General features: G+C 41.2%; 1 protein-coding gene across 1 annotated transcript; it reads right to left on the reverse strand.

The window, feature by feature from the left end:
* Window positions 1–625: 625 nt before the first annotated feature.
* rabep1 (rabaptin, RAB GTPase binding effector protein 1) lies at window positions 626–23,083 on the reverse strand. The gene is made up of 18 exons (XM_058086244.2): window positions 22,921–23,083; window positions 20,084–20,179; window positions 17,176–17,379; window positions 16,934–17,094; window positions 16,703–16,822; window positions 16,261–16,396; window positions 15,181–15,359; window positions 14,748–14,858; window positions 13,761–14,222; window positions 11,828–11,932; window positions 11,637–11,753; window positions 11,463–11,561; window positions 10,378–10,512; window positions 7,933–8,122; window positions 7,384–7,439; window positions 3,467–3,565; window positions 1,738–1,854; window positions 626–1,658 (listed from the first exon to the last, which is right to left on the reverse strand). The coding sequence occupies exons 1-18, from the start codon at window positions 22,964–22,966 to the stop codon at window positions 1,557–1,559; spliced, it is 2,535 nt and encodes an 844-aa protein (XP_057942227.2). The 5' UTR covers window positions 22,967–23,083; the 3' UTR covers window positions 626–1,556.
* Window positions 23,084–23,275: the final 192 nt, after the last annotated feature.

The following is a 23,275-nucleotide window of genomic DNA, read 5'->3' on the forward strand; positions in this document are numbered from 1 at the left end:
ATAAACAAAGCATATAAACAGAGAAAATGAATTTTCCTGAAAATTCTCTTGAGCGAAAACAATATGCTAAGATTGACGTCATTCATTTTTATTTTATATTTTTTTATATAATTAATTTCATAGTCATCTATGTTTTGTACTCTTTTGAGGATATTTTTGAAATAAAATTAATTTAATGCATCAGACTATAGCTCTATTTAGCTATATTTTTATATTACCATTGTACATTTCAGTCAGTAATTATACTGTAATGAGCAGTCGTTCTTCTTGGTTTACACTTACAGTACATTTGCTGCGGCAACCATCTTCATCATTTTATTAGAAAAAGTATTCGTAGTAAGACCTCATGTCCAACACAGAGGACATTCAGTTTCTTAAAATGACTGCATATTACCAAAAAACACCTCAAACTATACTGAGTAAAAAACCTTCAACCTTTAAAATCCACATAAATTGTACCCATACAACATGCCGGTCGCTATGACAACCATTTAGGGAAGGTATATCTTGGATTTCATCGTCATTGGACGACCCCCAACAAATCACATATGACCAAAAAGCCCAGCTGTCCTCTCCACTGCTTTGAGTCTTCTATTCTTGTGTTTTGCATTTGAAATAGAAAATTAAAAAAAAACACATTTTGCACACTGAAGTTGACATTTTATTGACCAAATTATTATTCTTTAAAAGTATCACTGAATGATTATTATTCATTCATTCATTCATTCTCTACCGCTTATCCTCATATCCTCACTCTTTTTGATAATAGTCAAAATTACTATTGAAAGAATGAATATTAATTTCAAAAAGCTGTTTTTTTTAAGTTGGGAAATGTGCTGATTTCCTTCCCTACACAATAAACACTGTGTTAACCAGTCAAAATGAAGGAATAAAACCCACATGGCAGATGTGTGCTTCTTCACTGTATTTCTGCATATTTAAAATGAAAAGAGGAGCTTAAGAAAAGCAAGATACAGCAGCTTGCACAACTTTTGCATTTATCCCAGTGAGTCACGTGCAATATCCGTAATGTTTCCTTCATCTTGTGTTATAAGGTTGTACACGGAAGGAGGAAAATGTCACATAAAAACAGCCAGAAAAAGCTGAGAGTTGAACAATTGTGGACCAGTCGGAGAGAAAAGAGAAGCCGCAGAGGAAAAAGTGCTTTTAGATGACGACAAACCTTTTTTGGTTTTTGGTTGAGCTCATTGGACAAATAAAGTTGTAACTGAATTAATAGTCATATCTACAGTAAGAACAATACACATACACACACACACACATCCACAGGCAGACTTCCAAACACACACACATTTACTTTTTACATGTTTTTAGTAGTGTTCTTCATTACTGTGTCCATGGTGATCAAATGTACACAACAGAAGGCCATGGGCTCCTCATGCCGTCGCCATGACGGTTATGGAGAAGGAGGAGGTGGAGGAGCAGGTGAGGCTTAGAAGTGTCAGATCAATAATGTTAATTGGGATGGAGAAAGATGTGGGGAGGCAGAAGGGGGGAAATGAAACTGAAGGCAGTCCGTTTCCACAGGTTGGATATCATGTCTCAGGAAGCTGGTTGATGTCAGTCAGGTTGGTGTCGTTGAGGATTAATCGGATTCGATCCAACGAGTCGGCCTGCCGTATTCGCTCCAGCTGGACCTGAGGATGTGGACGGCGTCAATGAGCATCCATTTAAACTACAGCAGGGTTTACGTCCATTCAATATATGACTTGTTACCTGAAGAGTCTGAGAAAGCTTCACAAAGTCCTTCTGAACTTGCTCGCTGACATCCAGCTCTGTTTGCAAGCGCTGGGCTTTGTCCTTCTCTTCCAACACCTGACTCTCTAGTGCACCCTATAGTTCACACACACACACACACACACACACACACACATACACAGCTTTAGCTTTACATTCAACATGATCATGTGATCTCCAAAATGCCTGCATAACTCACAGGGGGATAAAAAAAAAAAAAAAATAGAGTAGTCACGACAGTGCATGATATGCTGCGGTGCCTACAATAATTTTGGATGATAATAATACATGCTACCAAATTTCAGGGCAAAATGTGGACCAAGATGGAGGGGGCATATGATTTCATATGAATCTGCAACAATCAGCAAAATGAGCCTTTTCTTCTGTAGAACAGTCACGATGGTGCATGATATGCTGTGAGGCCTTCAATATTTTCTATAGATTAGATTAGATTAGATTCAACATTATTGTTATTGCTCATGTCACTGGTACAGGGCAATAAAATGCAGTTAGCATCCAACCAGAAGTGCAATTATATAAGTACCTTGGTATTAAGTAAATGTAGAAAAAAAAGATATGGACAGATCTATGTAAAAAAAACTATGACAGGCTATGACTATAATACAGTGAGGATATGTACAGGGATATAAATGACTATAATATGGCTATTGTAGATTATACAGATTATAAACAGTATAGATAAGACAATATATAATAACAGTAATATATACAGTATTGCAATGGAGTGACTAGAGTATGGATATTTCAGATTATATAAATTATAAACAGTGTGATGTATGAATGCAAAAGATATTACAGTAATATGTACAATAGTGCAATCTGTACAATAGTGCAATGAAGTAGTGCAATGAAGTGATGGGGGAGGGCATAGATCAGCGGGGGGATGTAAGTAGTGGAAGGGGTGGTCAGTGGGGGGCAGAGTTCAACAGGGAGACAGCTGTTGGGAAAAAGCTGTTCCTGAACCTGGTGGTTCGTGTCCGTAAACTCTTATAGCGCCTCCCTGAGGGTAGGAGGGCAAACAGTCTGTGCGCTGGGTGGTATGAGTCTTTGGCAATTTGTGATGCCCTCCTGAGACAACACTTCCTGTAGATGTCCCCGATGGCAGGAAGTGGGGCTCCGGCAATGTGTTGGGCAGATTTCACTACTCTCTGCAATGCCTTCTGGTCCGCGACATACTACACCTTTTGGGATTTCAAGCCAAAATCTAGAGGCACAATGTCACATGATCTGTCACATGATCTCCATGACTAAGCCTCCTGTAGCAACAACAGTCACGAGAGTGCATGATATGCTGCAATATTTCTGTAATACCAAAAAAGTGCCAAAAGAGGAACGGTGATGGTGGTCACACTATCACCAACATTTGCAACAATCTGCAAAAATAAGCTTTTCCTTCTTTCTTTGCAGTATGGTGCTAGAACAGTGCATGCTATGCTGCCATGTCTTCAATATGTTTCCAACGTTAAACAAAACTAATACACTTATTATGATTTTGAACCTAAATTTGCAAAAATAAGATTTTTTTGGTGTCATTTGCAGCTTGCAGTATGGCGTTGGAAGAGTCATGACGCATGTGGCAATGCTTTCAATATTAAGTTTTAATGAAGGGCATATAGCTTTCGTCTCCTATATTTGATTGTTGTGTTACGTTATGCACATAGAGGTTAATACTTGTACTCAATCTGACCTTGGCTGCGCTCAACTCTTTAAGCTGCTGCTCCAGACTCGTCTTCAAGGCCTGGATGCTCTCCAGTGTCTCCGTCTTTTCTGCTAACCTGCTCTGCAACTACACAGAAAAACAACACTGTATTGTAGGTACACCTAAACTATTCAAAGAAATACATTCATTAAAAAGAAACAATTTACAAAATGAAAGAGTGAGAATATATACAGTGGTGTGAAAAAGTGTTTGTCCCTGCCTCATTTTTATTTAATTTTTTTTGCGTGTATGTCACACTTGTAAATGGTTCAGATCATCAAATAAATGCAAATATTAGTTATGGTAATGGTAATGGTTTTATTTCATTTGAACATGCATCAGATTACAATTGAGTGCATCCCATAATCAGTTCACAGTTCCACATGTCCAGAAGGAGTAGGAAGAAGCAAAGCTTATTAAATCCTACCCCTCCATCTGGTACTTTTACAATCAGTAACTGTTACATTTGTTCACTTCCTGCTTTCCTAATATAGTTTTTTTATTTTTTATCTATTTATGTATTTTTTAATTTTGTCACGTACCGAAGTAGGAGGTGATATGAGCATCCAATGCCATAATGGGTACCATAGTAAGTGTCAATATAGTGATATACAGTGAAGAAAATAAGTATTTGAACACCCTGCTATTTTGCTATTTCTCCCACTTAGAAATCATGGAGGGGTCTGAAATTTTCATCGTAGGTGCATGTCCACTGTGAGAGAGATAAACTAAAAAGAAAAATCCAGAAATCACAATGCATGATTTTTTAACAATTTATTTGTGTGATACAGCTGCAAATAAGTATTTGAACACCTGTGTATCATCTAGAATTCTGACCCTGAAAGACCTGTTAGTCTGCCCATTAGAAGTCCACCTGCACTCCATGTATCATCCTGAATCAGATGCACCTGTTTGAGGTCGTTAGCTGCATAAAGACACCTGTCCACCCCATACAATCAGTAAGACTTTAACTTGTAACATGGCGAAGACCAAAGAGCTGTCCAAAGACACCAGAGACAAAATTGTACACCTCCACAAGGCTGGAAAGGGCTACGGAGCAATTACCAAGCAGCTTGGTGAAAAAAGGTCCACTGTTGGAGCTATCATTAGAAAATGGAAGAAGCTAAACATGACGGTCAATCTCAATCGGAGTGGAGCCCCATGCAAGATATCACCTCGTGGGGTCTCAATGATTCTAAGAAAGGTGAGGAATCAGCCCAGAACTACACGACAGGACTTGGTCAATGACCTGAAAAGAGCTGGGACCACCGTTTCCAAGGTTACTGTAGGTAATACACTAAGACGTCATGATGTGAAATCATGCATGGCACGAAAGGTTCCCCTGCTTAAACCAGCACATGTCAAGGCCCGTCTTAAGTTTGCATATGACCATTTGGATGATACAGAGGAGTCATGGGAGAAAGTTTTATGGTCAGATGAGACCAAAATAGAACTTTTTGGTCATAATTCCAATAAGCGTGTTTGGAGGAAGAAGAATGAAGAGTACAATCCGAAGAACACCATCCCTACTGTGAAGCATGGGGGTGGTAGCATCATGCTTTGGGGGTGTTTTTCTGCACATGGGACAGGACGAGTGCACTGCATTAAAGAGAGGATGACTGGGGCCGTGTATTGTGAGATTTTGGGGAACAACCTCCTTCCCTCTGTCAGAGCATTGAAGATGGGTCGTGGCTGGGTCTTCCAACACGACAACGACCCGAAGCACACAACCAGGAAAACCAAGGAGTGGCTCCGTAAGAAGCATATCAAGGTTCTAGCATGGCCCAGCCAGTCTCCAGACCTGAACCCAATCGAAAATCTTTGGAGGGAGCTCAAACTCCGTGTTTCTCAGCGACAGCCCAGAAACCTGACTGATCTAGAGAAGATCTGTGTGGAGGAGTGGGCCAAGATCCCTCCTGCAGTGTGTGCAAACCTGGTGAAAAACTACAGGAAACGTTTGACCTCTGTAATAGCAAACAAAGGCTACTGTACCAAATATTAACATTCATTTTCTCAGGTGTTCAAATACTTATTTGCAGCTGTATCACACAAATAAATTGTTAAAAAATCATGCATTGTGATTTCTGGATTTTTCTTTTTAGTTTATCTCTCTCACAGTGGACATGCACCTACGATGAAAATTTCAGACCCCTCCATGATTTCTAAGTGGGAGAAATAGCAAAATAGCAGGGTGTTCAAATACTTATTTTCTTCACTGTATATAGCACATCATGACTGGTTCAAGACTCTTCATCCTTGTATTTAGCAAACATCAACTGCTTGTATTGTTTCTTGAATTGGCTCATCGTTGTGCATTGTTTGATTTCCTTACTCAATCCATTCCATAGTTTGATTCCACATACTGAAATGCTATGGCTAGCATAACGTAGTCCTAGCATAGAAGTGTTTCAAATGTACTTCTTCCCTGAGATCATATTTCTCCTCTCTTGTATTGGATGACATTTTTAGCTAATTGGTTGTTTTTAGCCTTATGCATCATTTTAGCTGTTTGAAGATGAACTATGTATATCAGCAAGTTGAAGTATTTGTGATTTTAGAAATGGAGTTAGTATGTTCTCTGTAGGCGGCATTATGAATTATCCTTACTGACTTTTTTGCAGTACATTTAGCGAGTGAAGATTGCTTTTATAGTTATTAGCCCATATTTCCACACAATAAGTAAGATATGGTAGAACCAGAGAGCAATAAAGAGTGTGGAGTGATTTCTGATTGAGAACAAATTTTGCTTTGTTCAATATTGAAGTATTTCTGGCCACCTTATGTTGTATATTTGTAATGTGAGGTTTCCAGCTCATATTTTCATCTATTGTGATCCCCAGAAATGTATTTTTGTTCACTCTTTCAATGTCTACACCGTCTATTTGTCTTTTCTGCTGTTAGCAAACAGCATGGTTTTAGTTATACTTAGGTTCAAGGACTATTCAAGGATCTATTACCATCAAACCATCTTTTTAGTGCGACCATTTGCTCTCTGACCTTTTTAATGATTTTGTCTGTACTCCCTCCGGAACAAAAAGCATTATTAGTCAATGACAACACAACTGAACACAAAATGCAATTTTTAAAATGACCCACTAGTTAAAACAGAACTTAAATGAGATTGAGATCTATCGGTCTGGAAAGGTTAGAATGCTATTTCTATAGCTTTGGGACTCCAGCCAACCACAGTGAGAGCCATTATCCACAAATGGCGAAAACATTTAACAGTGGTGAATAGGGTTGGGCATCATTTGAATTTGAATGATTCAGGTTCCGATTCCTTGTTTCAATTCCGGTTCCGGTTCCAACGATTCTCGATTTCGATGCTTTAAGAGCAAGGGTCATAATGAGAATTATTTTGGTATGAAATGTGAAACTTCTCTGTGAATTGTTTGATACAAAAATTTAAAAGGGTTATTTTCAGCCAGCATATAAACCATTCAGCTGGAATATATTGCTATGAAGTTAATTTCTACAGGAGTACACTTTCCGCAATGTCAAGGTCACAAAATCTTTTTCATCTTTGGAAAAATGTGTTTACTTTTGACAAGCTAATGAAAAAGCAAATATGACCAATAGTGCGATAAAATAAATAAACGCATAACACGGTCATCAAAAATCAAAAAAGCTCTGTCACCCCATCAGTAACATTTCTCCTCCGGAGTGGTGGAGCACCGTCTTGAGCCCACCACTGAGCACTTTTCCTTAAATTGCAACCCTCCCCGGTATTCACTCATGCATGCAATTCTGTAATACATTTTGCTAGGGAGAGAAGGATGATGTCCATGCTAACATTTCAGGAAAATAATCACTTGTGGCTACTTTTTGGAGAGATAGCTTTTTTGGAAGCACCCTGTAGAGTAAAAGCCATCTACATGTTATTTCAGCCTGGACACTTGACATACCTGCTCCTTCTCTGCCTTTATCCGCTCCAGCTCTGTCTTCAAACTGGAGAAGGACGCTGCAGGAAGAAGAGACATGGGGTCATGGACACATCAAAGCCAAAATACTGCTCCTGGACTGATCGGGTGGATTCATCCGTGAATAATGCAACAAAGGGTGAAACAAACATTTGGAATAAACTGCATGTGAGGCGTTACATTACACAAGATTGCATTTAATGTGAGTAAGCCAACTAAAAAAAAAGTAAGTGCACATCATTAACTATACTTTAGACTGTGAAGTTCATGAGTGTGTTTTAGAGCACACGCCTGCAGTATGAACACACATATAAACAGTACATACACAAGCAGGCAAAAAGTGGATGTTGTCATACCTTCCAAGATGTCTGTATGACAACAGAGGAGAAACAAAAAGCAGAAACAGAAGGATGTAAACATATCTGGAGAACTTCATAATACAAATGCAGGGTGGATTCGACCCTACGTGGGTGTGAAAGGTTTCCTATCTGAAGTAATTTCCCGGTTGTCTGAGTTGCGTCATCGGTCACTCACCGATCTCCTCCTTGCAGCCCTCGATCTCCAGCTGCAGCGTGTCCTCCAGGTTCTCCTTGAGGCACTGCTCCGCCTGGATCTGCTCTTTGAGAAAGAGGATTTCCGCCTTCAGCTTCTCCTCCATGTGGTCTGCAGACGTCCGCAGCGCCACCGTGTCCTCACGCAGCTCTGACACTTTGGCCTGGAGCTCCTGAGGAGGGACCAAAACGTATTTGTATATCATACATGATATCATATCATGTAACAGGGCATTACCAGCCCAAGAGGATTCAGTTCAAAACTTGGACGCGACGACTACCGTCATTTCCAGTGTATAGAGAAAAACAGATGTGTACATACAGTCATGGAAAAATGATTAGTTTCTTCAGTTTATCCATCCATTTAAATGCCTGGTACATTTGTTTGGACAGATATAATGATCATAATTAAAATAGCTCATAGGAGTTTAAGAGATTATATCTAGCAACTACCATGGTTTTCCTGATAAAAACCATGAATAACTATAGCCAAAAAAGTCAACTTATGAGCTATGTTTATGTACAGTTTGTACACGCTGTTGACGGTGAGCAACAACAAGCATTGTTGGATTCGGATTATTCAATAAACACCATAATTATACCACCGAGATTGAAAGGCCTCTTACACTGAATGAAAACAAAAAGGGAAAATGCACAAAGACGACCCAGGCAAACCATGGTACTATATGTCAATAAATACAAACACATATACAACAAACCATATCAATCAAAACATAAAATGGCGTGTTGATAGTTTCTAGCTATTCATCTAACACTGACTGCCAAAAAGTAGACAACCTGATGTAGATGAATTCTTCTTCTTCTACATTTTGTTTAGGTCCGCCATTTTGCCTGATCCTCCAGTAAAAAAAAAAAAATCTGCAGCCGCAAAACATTATACAGATTCTTAAGTTGGAAAAATGGTATGCTTTAGTAAATGTTACCTGTAGGCCTACTCTGAAATTAATGAAACATTTAACTCTGTAAGCCTTTTTGAGAGGTTTACATATTTGTGGAAAATGAAAAGAAAATGCAGTCAACATCAACAAAAGAAAGCCCATCAGCGTTCACATTTCTCACTAGCGTTTATGCCTGTATGAACTGTATGTCATCAACAACAATTCTATTCATTCATTTTCTGAATAATTTCCTGTTTATTTGTTTCATAGATGCTGTGATATTTTTATGAAGGATTATTTCACATAGTCTCCATCTGTGAATGCCTTGCCCCTCCTTCCCATCTCATATGCAGCGCAGTGTCGCCAACTTGGCCATGATCTCGCTAAATCTGGGGACTTTCCAAAACCTCTTGATGGCTTATTTTCTCAAATGCGACAAGTGACAACTCAAACGACAAATATCGACATCCTTGGCAGATACTTCTGGTAGATGTAAAAATGAAAGCGCATGTTGTTCTGCAGTTGCTGCTGAAATGTCCGCCCCACCTCACGGCAACTACACCATCAGCCCCTACCGGAGTCACCACCTTGGCGATTTGTATGACGGGCACGGAGCACAACCCGGTAGTCCCAATCTTTCATTATGGAAAACACACATATGGAGATACACATGTGCTGTCAGACAAGGAACTGTGCAACTTGTCTGTCTGGGATCCTTACAGCATGGAGCAGAAAAAACATTATCAACCGGTTTCGAAAGGCTAGACTACTTCCAAATGAAGAGGACACAGAGAGCAACAAAAAAGAGAAAGAGAGACAGATGACATGTGTGATGAAGGAATTCTGACGTTCACGTTTTAGTTGCCAAGAGGAAGGCAATGAATGACTTTTCTGGTAGGCTACAGGTATCTATGTTACATGCACTATTCAGCTGTTTAACTAACCATGTACTGTTCTGCATGGTTTAAAGAGCCGTGTTGCACCACTCTTTGACATACACTGTTAGGAAAAAATACAATTTTATCAAAAGTAAAGAAAAAAACACCTGTATTTTTGTACCAGGCATTAAAATGAACACATATGTGCAGCTTCTACAACAGAATTTTTTTTCTCACAATTTTTGGGAGGTCTTAGAACACAATCCCCGTGAATAGCGGGGATGTCAATACAATAAATACACCCCTTTTTTATTGAATATGTGACATCACCTTACGTAACTTTCACAATGCTGACACCCACTGAGGAAAGACACTAAAGGCACTAAAAGGCAGCTCACATTGCAATCGTAGGCGCTCTATAGTGTGCCAGTGCAGCTGTGATATAAAGGTGCAGCTTGTTCATCCGCCAACGTGTTGAGAACGGAACAGGAGCATCCCAGGTGCACCACCTACCATGTTTGATAGTGCAGGAAGTGTGGGAGTGTGTATGTGTGAGCTACTGTGGAAAGAAAACAAAGCAAAAAAATCTCTTCCTGTGTAAAGCTAAGCTAGATTTCTAAAAATATGTGATGCAAAAGCATTCAAACATACTTGCACAGTGCTGGGCATGATGAAGTCCTCTTGCAGCTCTGTGTGGAGACGGTGTTTTCCGTGCAGGCTCTCGTTGTCCCTCTGTAGTCGACTCAGCTCGTCTGCCACTTGCTCCCTCGACTGCACCAGCACAGCCTAAAACAAACACAGCAAGCAAAACATGGAACCGCCTCTCAATGGGATGCTGAACAACAAGAAACCAGCTGGTAGCCACAGCACAGCTTATATAGCAGTATAGATTCACTATCAACACACACATTGTGGTCTATTTACTGTAGCTGAAAACAAAAGTGAGCAAGATAACTGTGTCTTGGCTACCTTCAAGCATGGTGGCAGTGCACAAGTGCTGCCGGGCAGTTGTGGTTCATTCAGGGGAAACATGAATGCCAACCTGAATGAGAACACGCATCCTCTCCCTTTGGAAACTGATTTAACATTTTAAGGAGCCCAAACACAAAATGACAAGTGTCTTGCTGAGGAAGATGAAGGTGAAGTATGTCTACGCCACACCTAAACCCAACTGAGCACCTGTTGGGCATCCTCGAGCAGAATGAAGGAAGAAAGGTGAGTAATAATAAATAAGTAAATAATAAAGTAGTAAAGTAATAATAATAGTAAAGTAATAATAAATGTTATTTGTGTAGTGCGTTTCAAAATACTCAAAGACGCTCTACAGTGAAGAAAAATAGAGTTTGAGTAAAAACAGAGTAAAAGATGCAATAAAATACAACATTCATTCAGAGCTAAAAACAAGGCTAAAAGCGGGGCACAGTAAAGTAAATCATGGAGGTGTGGAACCTGCAGCTCTGCTCTCTTCCAATGCCCAAGAGGATTAAAGCAGATAGATAGGTAACAATGGTGCTCCCCTACATGTTCTGTGAGGTGAACTCATTGTGCTGCAGTTATTTAGGAAATGGCTGTGTGTTGCTAGCAAATCTATATCGCTAAAGAAGATGTACAATTTACGACAGTGTATCCATGTTTATACTGTTGTCCCATGGCAAATGCTTGCTGATTCACTTTTGGCAGAGACTGAATCTAGCAGGTTGGCATAATATTTAATTATAAGGGAATATGCTGCTCACCATCTGTTCCTGGGTGTTCCTCTTAGCTTCACTGAAGGCCTCTTGTAGCGTGCCCAACAGTGTCTCAGACTCCTGGACTCTTTGTATGAGGGTGGACACCTGTCACACAGCCCCAAAAAACCTGTCCTTACTTTAGAAACGATCACTGCTTTACAAGATTTGTTGTGTCCAAACCTTAGCAGAAGTTTCCTCGTTTCCCACCTTGACCGAATCTTCCAGGTTCTGTTTCTCGGTCATCGTCCTCTCCAGCTGGTCATTGGCCTGACGCAGCATTGCCTGCAGTTTCTTCACCTGCAGACAAGCGTTAAAATGAGCAGCCAAAAACTGACGCAAGCATTTGAAGGAATAGGAACAACAGATGAGACCTGATCTCGTGTCTCGGCCTCTTGCCCCTGGAGGACCTGTAGCTGCTTCTCGTAGTTGGAGCACATGTCGCATCGACGGCCCAACTTCCTGCCGGCGTTCTTGACCTGATGGTAGCATGACGACACAAAGAACATAGGGGGCCACGTTTGATGCCAGTACCGTTACACAGCAGTAAATACCCTAATAAACGGGGCAGCACCGCTCAGGCGGTAGAGTGGTTGTCTCCCAATCTGAATGTTGTGGGTTTGATTCTCCGTCTTCCTGTGATCATGTCAAGGCGTCCTTGAGCAAGGTACTGAACCCCCAGTTGCTTGTGATGCTCCGTCATCAGTAGGTAAATGTGCTAACTGTGTCAAAGTGCTTTCAGTGCCTTGGTGCCTCGCTCCTACCACTTTAATTTAACAGCTTATATTTAGCCATTTCCATGGTTTTCTTAATAAAAACCTAAATTCCTTAAGTACTTACATCAATAGCTATGGCATTGTACTGACAAAACATTATAGTCTGAATGACGATAATGACTATGAATCTACCTTTAGTTGTACCAGGCATTAAAATGAACAAGAAACTGAAGAAACAAGGGTGGTCCAATCATTTTTCCCATTCCTGTATATCATTTCTAAAGGGGACCTGTTCTGACCTTTTTCTGACCTGGAGTTAAATGGAGTTGATGCCAAAGTTTCACATAATGAGGTTTGTGCATTTGGGAGTGAGTGCTGAAAGAAGTTTGGGATGGCTCGCTCGGCATCAAAGAGCTTTTTCTAACATTGTCACAGTGAGCCGGACTTCCTTATATGGGCGTTCCCGGGGACAAGCTATAGGCTTGCCCTCCCCCTGCTCTGTTGTTTGTTTTCACTGCGTTAGCACGGATCGCAGGTTTGAACGTGCCTAAATAGGCAAACATGGAGTCAGGGGTCTCTAGCCAGCAGCTCAGAAGCTATCAGTATCTCCTAACCACTTTGAAGTAGCTCATGGCTAATGGCGTCCAGGAAATATATGTTTGGGTTGTGGCAAACATGGAGTTGTAAATTCCTGATTCCCGACAAACTGTTGCTAAAACCTGATGCATTTCCAACGTTACTTGGTCACGTTGAAGAGTCAGAAGCAATTAACTAACAATTAAATTTATCAGTGTCCTAACTGACCCTGCCTCTCGCACCCCCCGCGACCCTCGTGAGGAAAAAGCGGTAGAAAATGAATGAATGAATGAGTGTCTTAACTGTTTATTTTGTGTAAGTAAGCAGTTGTCTGTGTAGCATTATAAAGTGTGCAAATATGCTCCATCTTACCCGCATGGATGCAAATTACAAGTTCTCTGATTTCTGGAGTTGCTAATAGCCTTTCCCACCACAATTGTTGTGTCTACTTGAGTTTTTTTTAAAACAAGGATAGTCCTGCAAATAAAAATTAATGGCAAAATGTACACTATCGATGTTGTGCCAAGATTGTCTGCACTCAATAAACGTGGACCTAGGTTACCACTCAAGTTCATACACAGTAAGTCAGGGGTCTCCAGCCAGTAGCTCATAAGCTACCAGTTTCCCCGTACCACTTTTCCAATAGCTCCCTATAGGGTGTATTCATTTATTATCAACTCCTATAGTGACAAAATTAGACAGTAAGGTTTGGCAATAGTCGTATTACCCAGCAATAATAGGCAGACCGTTTTGGAAATCCAAGGAAATACAGCTAGAATAGGTGAAGATTCTGGAAGATCTAAGATCTAGCGTTCTGTGTGGATTATCATTATGTGTAGCTGCTCTATAGGAGTCCACAACTCAATACAAAGGGCCAAAAATGAGCATAAGAGGTCCCATCCATCCATTTTCTGTACCATTTATCCTCACAAGGGCATGCTGGAGCCTATCCCAATTACTGTGTGCAGTTTATAAAATATTTAGCTAGCTAAATTCTGCATACCGCAATGCCTACCTCTTGTTGCAGCAGGTTCCATTCACTATCACTGACCAGGCGGTAGCCTGAAGGAGGTAAATAAGCAGAGTCGGGGGCTTGTGAGATGCTGGACAGCAACGACGCCGTCTCCTCCTGCTCAGGGGTCATGGCTTTAATGGCCTTCTCCTGGTCTTTCGTCAGCAGAAAGTGGCTGGCCGTGAGCTTTATGGAGCTGATGGACAAGGTCTCGCCAAAACTACTGTCTGCGACACTGCTGTCAGCCCCCACTAAGGGCCCAAAGTCCGACTCGTCCAAGTGGCTGGCTGACTTGGCCTTGTGGTTCTGACCACCCAGACCTTGCTGGCCGGATAGTGAGGAACCGAGGCTGTCGGTCGACTGGACTCTCCGCAGGTTGTCCTTGTAAGGGTCGGCCAGGCTGCCCGCCACCACGTCAGCATCCAGGGAGTGCATGGAGCCGTGGGCGCTGTGGTTAGTTGGCGGCTAAGAGGAGAAGAAAGAAAAGAAATCTTGATGATGTAGAAACATGTTTTTTGTATTATTAGCTTTATGTTATTAGCCAATAGCATTATAAATACATTGTAAAATGTATAATTAAGTCATGTGATTGGTATCGGACAATTTCAATCCTGGATGATCAGTATATGAATCGGCAGCCTGATCGCATCCCTAGTGAACATAATTAAGAACTAATACATGCATGTGTTTTTGCTACGACAGTGTTTTATTTTTAGGATTTACAGCATTATATTACATTCTAAAGGTTTCATGATGGTGACACTGTGGATAGATTACAGGATTTCTATTTCCATTCATTCTAAGGGTAAGGACTTGACATGATAAAGACATATTCCATATTTCTATTTGCCAGTCATTGCTAGTAGAATGCTAGGACTATAATACGCAGAAGGTCAACAGTGAAGGTACTAACATGTTACTCAAAGGGAACGTAGCACAATGTCAGATGATAATGGTTCTGTATCCGATTACTCAATGCCCACTCCCTACCTCCTCAACACTCAGACCAAGGAATAAATCCTCCAGGGGTTCTGTGTTGTCTCCGCCATCTTCCTCGTGGAGATCCTTTACTTGGCTCAGCCGCTCTTTCTCGTCCTCCTCCTGGAACATAGACAAAAGACAAAAAAAGACAATACATTAGGTACAGTACACATGCACCACCTCATGAGAATGTTGTCCATAATGAAATGTCCTTTATTCATAAAAAGGCTTATACTGAGTCTTATACTTCGTATGAATGCATTAGGTGGGAGACGCATTAGTTTAAGGTAGCAATGAGGTTTTAATGGATGCTCCTCTTTCACTTAATAGCTCAGTCTGGTCTCCGCTCGCTCCATTAACTGATCTCAGCCTGCGTGGCTTCCCAAATCCAACTGGAGACCAAGGGAATAGGAAGCAAAAAGGTGGCCTCCGAAGTCATCACCTGGTCTTTCTTCTTCATCTCCTCCACCTGCCGGAGCTGCTCGGACGACAGCACGCTTTCAATTCTCTGCATGTCCCTCATGAGGAGGCGCTGGGACTCCAGGAACTGGTCGTTGGCTCTCTGCCACGTGTGCTTGAGCTGGTTGTGCTGCTGACGCTCCAGCTCCAGTTTGTGGCACACTAAACGGAAAGAAGCATAAACGATCAGAAGTTGAGACTTACGACAGAAATGGATCTTCTCTTACTTGCTGGATATATATGGTTGAATCCTCTGGAGACACTCAAACAACTGAAGGAATTAAAATGTAACCAAAAATAATCCAATTCGGCACCGCCACAATCTGGATAACTAACCTTCCGCTGGTCCTTAAACACACCCCACCTCGCACCTATCATGCATACTTTGAGAGTCAAGTTGACCTGGGCTTCACTTCCAACTGTTTCAATTGCACAATTACCATACTGAAGTCAATATCAGACCACCCTGAATATAAGAAAACCTCTCTTTTTCACAATAGACCTTTTAGGACAAAATACCCCACCGCTCCCATCAAAATAAATCAGTTAATTCTGCTTCATTCATCAACATTATCTTCAATTTATATGCATGAATGCTTTTCAGTGTGCATGAGTGACAGGGAAAAACAACCCTGTCTTGCTTTGGGGGGGGAAGAAGCCGCAGCCACTTGTTGGCTTGCATGTATAAATAACCAGACCCCGAATATAAGACACCCTTTCTGTGTAAAATATACCCTAGTGCAGTGATTCCCAAAACGGTGCTGCTAAATTATGCAATTTCACTTAAGTGGTCCAAAAGTGCTTATTTATTTACCACAAATATTTTATCTTTGCGCATCTAGCTACAGTGTGTGTGTGACGTAGACTGACAGAACAATTTAATGTTGGCAGAAGATACATTATTAACCTGTGGGTCTAGTAAATCCCTGCTTGGTGGCCCCGGAAGGTAGTCCACAAGTAATTGAAATGTCTATTTTAAATTAAATTAACCAAATTACTGAACTTACTTTTACCTCCTAATCAACCTCTGAAAAAAAACAACAACAAACAAAAAGACACTTACCTTCATGGAGCTCTCTGCGCAGTTTCTCTGCATCCTCCTGCAGGACGGACTTCTGCGTGTTGAGCACTGCCACGTACATCTCCAGGTCCGTGCGGCAGGACTTCTCAGCCTCCAGAACGTGATTGAGCTCCTTGACCTGATGAATACAAATATTAATCATTGGAAATTCAACAATTCTCTTCCCAAAGACAGCAAGGTCTGTAGATGACCTCACTTTTGCCACACATAAACACAATTACAATGCAGTTTAGCACTCCCTAGTGGGAGATTGGACAATTACAGTACATGCAGTGTAAACCCACAGGCATCTAAACGTTTCCCAGCGAGGGCCACGTGCGGTAGACTTAAAGAGTATGATGTTATACTGTTATTCCTTTTTCCACTTTTGTTGTCGTTTTCCTTATTTTTCTTGTTTAATTGTATTTGTTTGGTGTAGACAAACCTTAGATGCCTCCAGCTCCTTGACTCTGTCCTCGGCTGTGGTGAGCTTGGCTTTGAGTGCCCCGATCTCCTGCTCCATGGGCATTACCACTGAGCGGAGCTTCTCGGCATCCTCCTGAGCCTTTAGGCAAATTTTATACACCCATAAACATCTAAATTGTCCAACTGAAATGGCCAAACGCCCAACATAAATGTCGAAATGATGGACTGAGAAGACGAGAACGAAGCCTACTTTTTTCATATCGTCCTCCAGGTTCTGCTCCTCCTGACCCTCGGTGAGCCGGCGTCTCAGGTCGCCCACCTCCCTCTCCATGGCATCCCGGTACTGGCCCCACTGGACTCGCTCCTGCTCCAGACGCTGGTGGAACTGAACCTCGTACTCGCACACGGTTTCTGAATAAGGGCAAGACCATGACAAAGAAAATAGCATGGCACAAACGGTGAGAGTGTTTTGTTTTGTTTTTTTTTAAATACCTTTCATGATGGCCTGCAGCGAGGCCACCTCCTCCTGCCACTGACTGCGGATTTGGTCAATGGCCTCCTGTTTGGTGTTCTCTGACACGGTGGCCACCGCTTTGATGGTCTCGATCTCGGCCCGGGCTTCAGAGAGCTGCGCCTGGACGGCGCTCAGCTCAGCTTGGGCAGCCTCCAGCAACGACGTCTGCCTCTTCAGCTCCTCTGGAGATAGATTAAAAAAAAAAGAGAGGTAGGCGAGCAACCTTTCAATACGGTCGAAAAGCCAACATTCTGGGAAACATTAGAAATGTTTGACAGACAGTACAACTTGCCTGGGAGATTGTACATGTACAATGGTGTGAAAGGGTTTGCCTCCTTCCAGATTTCTTTTTTTTTTTTAATGTTTCAGATCATCAAATTTCAATACTAGTCAATGACAACACAAAATGCATTTTTTAAATGAAACTTTTTATTATTGTCTCTTTCTGCTTTTTTCTGAATACGGAGTCGCCGCAGCGGATCTTTTTTTTTTTTTTTTGATCACATTTTTGGGCCCTTTATATTCCAGATGCCCTTCCTGACGAATACCAATGACGCTTACTAGTGGAGATTTGAACCTCGGGCGTCTGCTCCAAAGTCCAGAACACTCACCACTACACGTCGGGCTTTACATTTTTTTTTTGTTAAGGGAGAAAAAAATCCAAACATACATGGCCTGTGTGAAAAACCTAATAACTGGTTGGGCCACAGCTGCCGTGTGGCAGCCAGGACACCCAAGTTCACACCCAAGTTCAAGTCCACCCTGAGCCATCTCTGTGTGGAGTTTGCATGTTCTCCCCATGTGGCAGAACAATCTGGTTTTCTCCGGGTACTCCGGTTTCCTCCCACATTCCAAAAACATGCTAGGTTAATTGGCCACTCCAAATTGTCCATAGGTATGAATGTGAGTGTGAATGGTTGTTTGTCTATATGTGCCCTGTGATTGGCTGGCAACCGGTCCAGGGCCTTTTTAAGGTCATGCCAGAGCATTGGTAGACAGCAGAATTCATGGTTCCATTTATCACAGCAAGTCTTCCAGTCCCAGACCATTACACTACCACCACCATATTTTACTGTTGATATGATGTTCTTTTTTTCTGAAATGTAGCATTACTTCCACACCAGATGAAATGGGACACACAAATTCCTAAAAGTTCAACTTTTTGGAGTATTTTCCCAAAGGTCTTGGGGATCATCAAGATGTTTTCTGGCCTTAATGTTCTTTTTGTTCAGCAGTGGTTTTGGTCTTGGAATTCTACCATGCAGGCCATTTTTGCCCAGTGTCTTTCTTATGGTGGAGTCATGAACACTGACCTTAACTGAGGCAAGTGAGGCCTGCAGTTCTTTGGATGTTGTTGTGGGGTCTTTTGTGACCTCTTGGATGAGTCGTTGCTGTGCTCTTGGGGTCATTTTGGTTGGCTGGCTACTCCTGGGAAGGTGTATAAACACACCCTCCGGTCACCCTTCTTAAAGAGGGCAACCATCACCCCGGTCTGCCAATTTAAAGGTACTGTTCCTGACTTCCACACAATGTTGAAGAGATGTGTCAGCCAAGACAGTCCCTCAACATCCAGAGCCTTGAGGAATTCCAGGCGAAACTCGTTCACTTTGCCACCAAGGAGCATTTTGACCACCCCAGACACCAGACACCTTAGTCACAGCAATGGAACTGTCAGCTTATGAGTCCTCAGACTCAGGGCAAATGCATGTAGGAATATTTTTATCGGCTTTAAACAGAATAAACTAGCTGTGTGCATGAACGCCAACGACTGACATAATTTTCTCAACTGGAAAAAAAAGGTGCCTCCAGTAGCTTAGCCTTCGTCCTGATGATTAGTGCTTACTGAGGTGTTTGGTCTGCAAATATCAAACACAACCGTGCAAATGGTGCACGCTCACAGGCTAAAGAAATGCAATCATTCAATATGGTGAGATGGCATATATGACATAAATATGGAATATATACAGGCAACTTCTGTGTCAAGCTAATGTAGCTCACAGAGGTATGCTATACTTCAGTAACACTGAATTACACTGTGTGATAATGGAAAAATTGTGTCAAAAATTGTTGTCGATAACATTGATTATAGACAATAATTTGTAGCACAATTATCAACCAGGAAAATGACCTAGCTCTGACAGACCTAGCTCTCACTGTGGTTTTCTGGAGTCCCAAAGCTTTAGAGGTAGCTTAATAACCTTTCCAGACAGATAGGTAGGTAGATCTCAATCTCAGTTATGTTTTAACTGGAAGGCAATCACTTTCTCTACACAGGGGTATTTTTTCCATTAATAATATAATTTTTCATTTAAAAACTGTATTTTGTGCTTTGTCATGGACTAATATTTAAATTTGATTGGTGATTTGAAAGATTTAAGTGTGACAAACATGCAAAATAGAAATTAGGAAGGGGGCAACACTGTTCACACCACTGTAAAATCCATCAAATGTCAGAAAGTCAACCATTGTATCGTTTTACTTAAACCACGTCTGCTTTGTCACCTGTTCCATATGTTTTGTTTGTTTGGAACAATGTGAAAAACTAAACGTTTATAAACTAAAACGTTTATAGTTTAAGATATAGAGGAATATGTAATGACATAAGTTACAGTGGAGATTTAATCAGGGGAGCATGTGGTCAAAGAGAGCTGCCTTTTTTCCTTCAACTTTCTCATGCACCCCTGACCATTATTAAAGTTGGAATGAACTTGTAATATACAATGCTGCCTTGAATGAAGGCCCCGCCCTGTTTGCGGTTTAGGTAAATAAACACCCTGGGACACAGTATGCATCATTTGAAAGGATAGAAAGCACGGCTTATGTATTGCATGGCATGGTTTATGTATTCAACAATTACAATTGTACGCGCCATTGTGATGTGCCTACCTTCTTGGGCCAAGTACAGCTCTTTAAACTTTGCTCGCTTCTGGTTGAACTCAGCCTTCTCCCGCTCCAGAACCTCCACCCGCTGCTGGAGCTTGTCTGAAACCATCAAATGGAAGCAGACACACAAGAAACATTCAAGCATTAAGCAGGCCAGACCGTTACACAATATCGCCAGTTATGAATAATGCATTCCCTCATACTTCTTAGCCAGCGTACATTCAGACATTTAGCACAAAGGTGTATACGGAAAGTATACACCTATATATTCATCATGGAGCCAACCATGCAAGCTTGACTTCTTCCATTGTCACTTCAATCTTATTCAACACGTGCAAAGATGGTCTTTTACACACTGCAGGTATTTCAAAATCTACACAATCCAGTGAGAATTGACAATGACATCGTATCCATAAGCCCTGCCTGCACGCTACAGCATGAACAGTGCAACTGAATAAGTCATGTGATAAGTGAAAGCGATCGGTAGCAAGTCCTGTACCAAGGAGGCAAGGCCAGCAGCTCAATAAGAATACATGACAATTGCATGTATAGGCCTGTCTCATGAACATCTATGCATCTGACCATGCATGTCCAAAAATTTAATTTAATTAAATTAAAAATTAAATGATTTTTTTTATATTTAGGATTGCTAGTATGCATGTATTAAAAATGTGGGATTTGTAACTGTGTATTATTTTTTTAAATAAATTAATGGTCCACATTTTTTAAATTACACAAAATTTGATTGAGGTATTTACAAATATGTGTATAAGTTGTTTTTTTCACCATCACTGCATCTGAAAGATTGGGAATTGGGGACCCCTGTTTAAAATGTGTGATATTTCTGTTTCTGTTTTTTTTTTTCTTTAGTTATGATATATCTCCATTACCTTATCTCCACTTTGTATACAGAGGGTAATTGATTTTGTGTTCTTCTATCCTTTTGTCCACAGTAAAGTGTTTTGCTGCTTCAAGACCTGGAATACTGGTTGTGATAAATGCAACCATGAATTCTGCTGTCTACCAAAATGTCCTGAAGGAGAATGTCCGGCCATCTGTTGGTGACCTCAAGCTGAAACCAACTTGGGTTCTGCAGCAGGACAATGATCCAAAACACACCAGCAAGTCCAACTCTGAATGGCTGAAGAAAAACCAAATGAAGACTTTGGAGTGGCCTAGTCAAAGTCCTGACCAGAATCCTATTGAGATGCTGTGGCATGACCTTAAAAAGGCTTCATGCTGGAAAAGCCACCAATGTGGCTGAATGACAACAATTCTGCAAAGATGAGTGGGCCAAAATTCCTCCACAGCGCTGTAAGAGACTCATTGCAAGTTATCACAAACACTTGATTGCAGTTGTTGCTGCTAAGGGTGTCCCAACCAGTTATTAGCTTTTGGGGGCAAACACTTTTTCACACCACTGTATATGGATACTATATACGTATATGTATTGAATGTGTATGTGTGGTCTAGTCTTACATAGGCTACCAGAGATGCCAGACTTGAGGGATATCCACCTTTAAAAACACGAGCAGGACACCCAGAAGAAAGCTGGCATAAAAAAAGGTACATTTTTAAAGCTCAGATCCTGCCTACTGAAACAACAAATTCATGCATAACCTCATCTTCTGCAAGTAGCCACCCCTACATAGTCAATATTCCTAAGTCCAACACCCAGTGTCATCTTTCTTCTTCCATCCCAAGAACAGCCAGGTTGTGGAACTCCCCTTCCACCAACCATGTTTCCAGAGACTCCTAACATGACCTGTTTCAAGTCAGCACTTAATGAATATTTTATAAACAATATTAAAAGTGAATGAAATATGCTTTTTGTGTGGGTATTTATATATTACATTTTAATCTATTTGATGGCACCAGGCCTAGAACCTGCTTAAAAATATATACAAATACTGTAAATGATCACATGTTAAGATGGAAATCCCTCAAGTCTGGCACTCCTGGTTTACTTACTCTGTCCCATGAACTTGCAGCATGTCTCTCAAGCAATTGTTTTTGAGGTCTGTGTGCGTGTTTGGCATTTGGAACACTCTTTTTTTTTATCTGGATTGATGTTGTTAAAGCATTTGTAATTTGCAGAATTTCTATTTTGCAGGTGTTTTTGGCCTTGGCTCATACAGTATCTCTGGAGCGTTTGGACAAACAAAATAACACGCCAGGAGTGGGTGACAGTCACATGAATAAAATATAAGTAGTGTGCCACTCCAACCTCTGGAAAATATAGTATGATAAATAATGTAATAGGTCCATAAAGAGATTTTGGTCGTTTTGGTCCAACAAGCAACCATTAAAACAGCCTATTCGCCTGACAATTTATCAAGCATGAACTACTGCTCCAAAACAGACGTCATGATTGTTTACAAGCTGTCAATCAATGCTACAAGACCCCAACACCTCTGCTTGAGCAACCTGCATTAAGGGGCCCGACCCCTTCGAGTGTGCAGGCCACAATAATGACCTATAATGACTCCTTAAGCCCTTTATACACACTCCTAAGGCTGGGAACAGGCACGTCGCTCCAGCTTGAGCTAGTCTGGAACCTCTTGTGAGTGCTTGACAGGTAGCACTGTTAGCTAGATGAAATTATTTTTGGAACATTCTAGTTAAAGCAACTCGTATTATTCCATCTTGATTATTTAATTTGGACATTTAAACAGCCACAATATGAGTTTAGAATTGTTGACAGCCTGTGTGTGACACGTAGACCCGGTAATGCTAACGAGCTAATGTTGTCAAAAGATGCCGAGGCCGCTAGCTGCTAGCTCCGGAGGTCGCTAGAAATTAGCGTTCCCCCAACATAACCAAAAACAAAGTCATGTTACCGTCATGCTGGGACGAGGGAGCGGATCCCGCGGCCTGCTCGGCCATGGTTTCCTGGGGAGCTTGAGGTAACCAGCAGAGCAACGGGGTCCAAGCTAGGAGTGTCCAAGAAACAGGCTAACATGACAACTCAATTGAAACCTAGGAGGGGAAAGGGCAACGCTTCCGGTTGAGCTTTCCAAGGAAAAATTCATGTCACGATTTTTATTTAGCAATACAGGGTAATGTCCAAGTAAAGTCCAAATACATGTATTAATTACAGACGTATACAACTGCAAGTCAACATTACTTGGAGCGCTAATCCATTCTTGTTTGATAAATAGACAATTTCTGGTACTAGACAATGTATTTCCTGTA

Source organism: Doryrhamphus excisus, linkage group LG21 (assembly GCF_037039965.1).
Source record: "Doryrhamphus excisus strain RoL-2023G ecotype Guam linkage group LG21, RoL_Dexc_Guam_v1.1, whole genome shotgun sequence".
Taxonomy (NCBI): domain Eukaryota; kingdom Metazoa; phylum Chordata; class Actinopteri; order Syngnathiformes; family Syngnathidae; genus Doryrhamphus; species Doryrhamphus excisus.